This window comes from Ixodes scapularis, unplaced genomic scaffold, assembly GCF_016920785.2.
Source record: "Ixodes scapularis isolate PalLabHiFi unplaced genomic scaffold, ASM1692078v2 PGA_scaffold0__279_contigs__length_252992795, whole genome shotgun sequence".
Lineage (NCBI taxonomy): Eukaryota > Metazoa > Arthropoda > Arachnida > Ixodida > Ixodidae > Ixodes > Ixodes scapularis.
This window is the reverse complement of record NW_024609835.1, coordinates 1,571,445-1,578,420: the sequence shown is the minus strand read 5'-3', so window position 1 is coordinate 1,578,420 and position 6,976 is coordinate 1,571,445. Positions and strand designations below refer to the sequence as shown.

Genomic DNA, 6,976 nt, shown 5'->3' with positions numbered 1-6,976 from the left:
AATCAATACTTCGACACAGCAGTCCTTGAGTTAAAGAAAGATTTTTGTAGTAAAGTATGATTTAAACAAGAACAGGAATGTTGATGAACAAGCGGCGGTCCTTACGTTACAGTTTAGAAAGCTTCAGCGACATGGGGACGGCAACACTTGAGTTCGCGCGGCCACGGTGACTGGCAGACAGGGACCAAATATAGTTTTCCCGTCATAAACTCATAAACTCGCGCCGCGCAAAAACGTGGTTTCGTTTCACAGCATGACGACATTGCTGGTACCCGGCACACTTGCGTCGGAGCGTACGCGCAAGCCCGCGTCTACAGTTGAAAAAATTTTAAAGAGCCCGCGACCCGCGAGACGACGAGACGACGAGAGCGCGAAACGAGAGACGGCGAGAAAAACCACTGATCTCTATGACAATTGCTGGATCGCGCTTCCCCGCTTGTTCGCTGCAGCGCAAGTGAAGCCACCGGACTTCACTCGCTTGGGATACGATTTGCCGTTTTTGCTAGCCTTTGCTGCGGTTTTCCAGCGTGCTGTAGACACGTTTTCTACTCGTTCGTCGTCATTCGCCGAGGAAGTTTTTTGAGACTCTGTGTATTGTTGAGACTTGCCGTTGTGAACACGTGGAAAATTTTACGAAAGTGCAGTGTCGCACGAAAAAGGCACAACGCGTCGAAAGGAAGGGTTGGCGGCGTGTTCAAAGCTTCCTTGGCACGCCGAAGTGCCGTGTCTCTGTGCCTCCCCCTTTTATTGATAGCAACTCACCGGAACAGCTGGACGATCCAGAGCTCCGTGGCCGATATATATAAATGATTTAAAGGCATCTACGCGCGACACACGTTCAGAACTTTGGCGCAGCGTCAATTCTTGACCGGTATCCAAGCGTGCGAAGGCACAAAGATGCATCACTCGGCGTGCCAAGGAAGCTTTGATCACGCCGCGACACCGGCGACACGTTTTCGACGAGTTGTACCTTTTGATACGGCTTCACGCACATTGCACTCGCTAAACACATTCACACGGTGTCGGTTCTTGGTCGGTATCCAAGCGCGCGAAGGCACAGAGACACGGCACTTCGGCGTGCCAAGGAAGCTTTGAACACGCCGCCAGCCCTTCCTTTCGACGCGTTGTGCCTTTTTCCTGCGACACTGCACTTTCGTAAAATTTTCCACGTGTTCACAACGGCAAGTCTCAACAATACACAGAGTCTCAAAAAACTTCCTCGGCGAATGACGACGAACGAGTAGAAAACGTGTCTACAGCACGCTGGAAAACCGCAGCAAAAGGCTAGCAAAACGGGAAATCGTATCCCAGCGGGGTTGCGTCCGGTTGCTTCACTTGCGGAGATCAGTGAGAAAAACCATGTAAGACCGGATGGACGATTGATGCAGAGTACTTTCTGTCGGGCGGCCGCTTGCGCCACCTAGCTCACGCATGCTCAATGACAGCACTCAGTTTAGTTTGGGTTTTGAAATGCGACCGAAATTGGTCCTTTGGCGCAGGCATGGCGCAGATCACCCATATTTCGGCAAAATGTAGCAGCATGTAGCAGAGCTAGGCCCTTGGCGCAATCGGCGCAGCAATCACATCACTGCAGTACACGTAAAAATATTTTTAGAGTGCAGAACAGATTTTAAGCAGTACTGCGAGTTCCTTGCATGTTGAAAATAATCTCTCACCTTATAAAACTATTGTTGTTGTTTTTTTCTTAAGAAATTAGATTGTCAAGGACTGAACTATGTATCTCATTAACATCGTTTTTTTCTCTCTTTCCAACTGCCAATAAAACAAATTCTATGAACGTTTAAAATGAAAAACTCAAATATTGTTTTGAAATAAGGTTCTTTTTAAAGATAACATATCATTGTGCAACAATATTGTGCAACAATGTTTCATACATGTTGAATAATGCCTAATTTTCTAAAACTTCTATTTAGTTCCTTTTTTTAAGAAATTTCCGAGAATGAAAATATTTAGTTCCTAAACAATTTTTCCATTGCAAGTGAAAAAAGAAAAACAAGAAATACAAAACAAAAAACTTTCTTAAAATCCTTTTTTTTTTTATAAAGAAGAAGCCATTATTGTGCAACAATTCCTATCAAATATGTGTTTATTCCTCGATACTTCCTCTTCCCCTCGTTGCAGTACCGAGATGTGGCCCTGTGTTATAAATGAGATGAGTCCACAATGGTCTCCCTTGTCAGCTCTATTCCAAGGCCCTCGTTCGTCAGCAGGTCGCACTCTTTCAGAGACCGGATACCGTTATAGACGTCTTCGACACCAACTGAAGCTATGCTCCTGTAAAAGAACACAAGGCAGAAAGAAACTGTACATGGCCATTAAAACAAAATCAATCAGAAAAACACCAATATAAAAAAAAAAACTGAAAATGTTTCCTATGCCAGCTCACGGTAGACAAATCACTCGGCAACAGTATTTGCGCGAATCTAAAACACCATAAAACAAAAGCAATCCACTAAGAATGGAACGACATCTAAGGAAAAATAGACCTCATCCTTGTATAGTCCGCAGACTACACAAGAATTTGCTTTTTTCTAAATCAACTATTACAATGAAACGTGACAGATTTTGTGAATGAGAGGGTATGTTAATGCTGACTTATGCATGATGCAAGCTTTTTTGCGAGCTAATATGAAGCAGGCAGTGGTCAAGGTGTGCTGTGCAGGAAATTGTTTTACGTGCGTGCTAAGCGTCAAATAGACTACAAAAAAAAATTTTTGTTTTTGTAAATTTTTTTTTTTTTGCAGACTACACTAGGTGAGGATCATAGCTAGGAAAATATGATAGGCTTATTGTGCATCAGGTGAATAAGAATACTTTCCACCCTTCGACATTTTCTGATGTTGTCAATGAAAGATGCTTCGAGCTTCAAGTTGCAACGGAGTGTATTTTTATTATTTCCTTACTCTCTTCTTCAACACAGATTCCAACATCTTTTATGACTGCAGTGTGCTATTCCGCAAGCTTGCACTAGTAAAAAAGATTTAGGAAAATCAACTTCAAATATCTACCATGTTGCAACTTAACCTGAGACTGGGGTATGAAAAAGAAAGTTAAACGTAGAAGGGACAGAAAACAGGGAAGAAGAGAATGTCTCAAATCCCTTCATACCCCAGCCTCAGGTTAAGTTGAAACATGGTAAACATCCACCAACCCGCCTGCACTCTAACCGTTTTTTTTTTTTTTTAGAGGTGTTTGAAGTTAGCTTTAATTTTTTCGTAAAGTGTACCAAGACAAAACTTATACCACCAGATTTTATGATGATAGCTATGCACTGATACTTGTTTTATGTCATTATCTTGAACAGTTTACTGGAGCAATTCAAATTGGAGGCAAAATTGCTCCAGGTAGCGAGTTTGCTATTTTATATGAAAATAACTATAAAACCTAAAAATGCATGTTTTATCGATACAAGTGAGTACGGCCCACTTCAAACGGGGCAATTTCTCTCAGCAAGTCGCAACACCAGCCCGCATTTACACGCAGCAACCAATTGCTATGGTTTTCCATCATAATTAGACTTTATTTTTCTTGCACAATGAAGACACAGTTACACACTATAAACGTGTTTTTATGCCTTTAAGGGGGGACACTACCAACAAAACAAAAAACAAATTCTGCACAAAAAGTTGATTTTGAAAAATGCCATAATTACATTCACCCTAGAGAACATTCCCAAAGCGTTTCATTAGTTTACACCACATATAGTTCATTTTTTATAAATTAGTTTCGACCTAGCAATGCTAAAGAAAAGGAAAAGGTTGAAGCACTTTGAACACATTTTTCTATGTTCCACTTTTTGCCATAAATTTCACTTTAGGAAAACTATCGTTTCACTACTGCACAATAGAGAATTATTCTTAGGTGGTTTTCTGTGATAGAATTTTGCGAGAAACATGCCTGACTGGTTAGTTTTTCTACTTTAACATTCTTTTATGCTAAAAAAAACAGACATGAAAAAAAATTGTAATCGTCTTATGGAGTTATATTTATGAAAAACAATGCAATATAGAAAAATAACTAGCTGGGTATGTGCTATGGGTATTCTTATGACTATATTACATTTTTTTTTCTATGCAATTACACTGATTTTTATATTGTAACATTTGTAACAAGTTTCGGAATTGACATAAGACAATCAAATTTGGCAGGGATGGTCTTGCCACCTATTTAAACTTCCACTGCAAATTTGACTGGAATCAAGCAAGCGGGACTGAAGTTGACTTTTCTGGGTAGTATCCCCTCTTAAATGGCATTGAGAATACAAACTCATTTTTCTGAAACATATCATTCCCCAAAAATGATCCTTTTTATATCAGAACTATGTCTTTAGTTGTCAGCAACACCGCTGCAGGGGTGTCACGTGAAAACAAAGTGTCCCTGATTGGCTGCTGCCGCTTCAAACGTCACCGAGCTGTCCGAGTTGCTCGACTGCTTCGAGCCAGATGCATTACGAGCGATTTGTGTTGCACTAGGGAAAGCTAGGGAACAACTTGCCAGCAACACCGAAATTGCTGGGAAAGTTGCCATGTCTCAAGTGGGACTAACATTTCCTGCATCGTAAGAATATTTATTAGCCATTTGAGTAAAGCCAACTGTCTTAAAACAATGCCCAAAGTTGAGGAAAAAATTGAATTGAGTTCTTAACACATTTCTCTTCTGGCACTTTGGGTTTTATTTCTGTGAAACTGTTCCATTCTAAGTTCTTTTTTTATTCACTTTTGTTCATCAGAGGGATAGAGCTACCACATATAATTAATTTTTCTAAATATGAAGACCCTTTTTTATTTGGCAAGTTTGGTTGAATTCAAATGAAACCACTCATTAATAAAGCTCAGCCTACCTTTCACTGCCTGACCTTTCAAAGGCCATGTTGACGGCATTCCGAAGCAGACACGTGGCAAAATTTTTACATGCCTGAAAAAAGTTCAAGCGGAACATTTCGGGAATTCAGCAAACCACTCATAAAGGTCACTGAAGATATTTTGAACACTTTTCTGAGAAGAGTGCTTTAGTTTCAATGGGGCTTGACATATCACTCAATTTCTTTTCAATAACAGTTTTAAATAATATCTACATATCACTCAATAATATCTAATATCACTCAATTTCTTTTCGGTAACAGTTTTAAATAATATCTACATTTCCCCAGAATATAGCTTGCGACTCAATCGAGCCCAGAACTTCTGCCGAGGATCCGAGAGAGTGCGAGAGGACTCTTCTTTTTTACAATATAAAGGTCTCCTATTGGTGCATAAAATATGTGCATTACCTATTCTACACTATTTGATATAGCATACTAAAAATTAAAAACAAAAAGCAAGAACCTTGATCTGAATCCCCATAATTTGAATGGAAGCAAACTGGCGTCACGTAAGAAACCCACTCTAAACTAGCCTGTATTGGCCAGGGGCGGCTAAAGTAACGCCCCACAAAAAAACTTTGCACAGTTGAAATTGCGCAAAGTGTCTTTGGAGGGCTACTCGCCAAGAGATAATCCTCTCTTTGCTTGTTTCATATACCAACTCATAAATTCACATTTCGCAAAAAACGAGATGTGTAAACAAAAACTGATTGCTATTTCATGCCTTCAAAACGAAGAGTGTTTATTCTGACCAATACCGCAGTAAAAAATTGTTGCATGGACCCACTCACTGCTCAGGCATTTTTCTAATGTCGACGTGTGCCAAACTCTATGCTAAGAGACTTCACACCGCGAATCCCTTTTGGTGCCGCCCCGTCGCTTCCATCCTTGAGCAACAGTGACTAAGGGCTTATGAGTTCCCACACTCTGAGAGCATCCAGGGACTGTGAGGGGACAAAAGACTCACTGATAAGATCATCTCCTCTACTACTGGAACATCAATGCAGGGCTCTGCTGCCCCCAAGTACACTCCGACCTGTAGATGGAAAAAGAAGCCACTACTTAAGGATTTAACTCAAGCACCTAACAATACATTTTCTTAAACCACCTTCTAAGCAACTCTTACTTTTCGTAAATTGAAAAAAAAGAATAAAAAAACACAACTTCTGTTTTGGATTTTAGTTGCAAATCAATGTATTGCTAAAAAAAATAGAAATAAACAGGTCCAGAGTGCAGTTATGAAAATTGCTTCAGATTGTTCTTAAGAGGCATTTGGAACTCTCCGTTGCTGAGAGACCCTTACCTCGGAGGCAACCTCCCTGACATAGCTTGCGCACGGCGACAGGGGAAGGTGTGCCCTGGACGTTGTGCCATCCTTTGGGGCAGAATCTTTCTTCCTGGCCACGGCGGGCTGATCACACCCCTCCACGTCGATCACTTCCTCTTCTACGGAAGGCCTGGGCACCGTCTCCAGCGCCGCCAGGGACGACACCAGCTCTCTCGGCTCAGAGTAACTGCAGCACGTAGACCCTGCCACCCAAGATAAGTCGGACACTATCAGTCTATGGTACCGTGCTCTATAACTACAAACAAAAGCATTAAAAAACCGCCCATCCTTCAGCAAGAGACCTAGCAAGTTCCCCCACCAGCCTCCACTACCTCTGCAGTGATGTGATTGGCCTAAGCCGTTTTGGAGCACCTTTCGGAGCAGCTGAAACAGTGTTTTGGAGCAGAAAAAATGGCCCTTGGAGCAGCCAGAACAGTGTTTTGGAGCAGCAAATGTGGCTTTTGGAGCAGCCAAAACAGTGTTTTGGAGCAGCAAATGTGGCTTTTGGAGCAGCCAGAGCAGTGTTTCGGGGCAGCAAAATTAGCGTGTGGAGCAGATTTTTTTAGAAAAATACAAATATCCGTTTTAAGTGCTGGACAAACGGAGGGCACTTTGCTCGTCGCAATAAACAAATTATCGTCATGTTAGACCACCTGGGAGTCTTTCAACATGTAACTGAAATGTCAATGACATGACACATTTTGCAATGCTTCAGTTAAATCGTAGATAGATATGTACTCGCTAGAGATAAATAAGAACCAAATTGC

General features: G+C 41.4%; 1 protein-coding gene across 1 annotated transcript in view; it reads right to left on the bottom strand.

Annotated features, from left to right (window-relative positions):
* Positions 1-2,089: 2,089 nt before the first annotated feature.
* LOC8036406 (YEATS domain-containing protein 2) overlaps positions 2,090-6,976 on the bottom strand; it is a 29,221-nt gene continuing 24,334 nt past the window's right edge. The window contains exons 15-18 of the mRNA XM_002411810.4: positions 6,186-6,412; positions 5,850-5,918; positions 4,862-4,935; positions 2,090-2,295 (exon numbers count right to left, since the gene is read on the bottom strand). Of these exons, the coding sequence (XP_002411855.3) occupies positions 2,163-2,295; positions 4,862-4,935; positions 5,850-5,918; positions 6,186-6,412 (503 nt within the window). The 3' untranslated portion in view covers positions 2,090-2,162. The remainder of the gene's footprint in view (positions 2,296-4,861; positions 4,936-5,849; positions 5,919-6,185; positions 6,413-6,976) is intronic.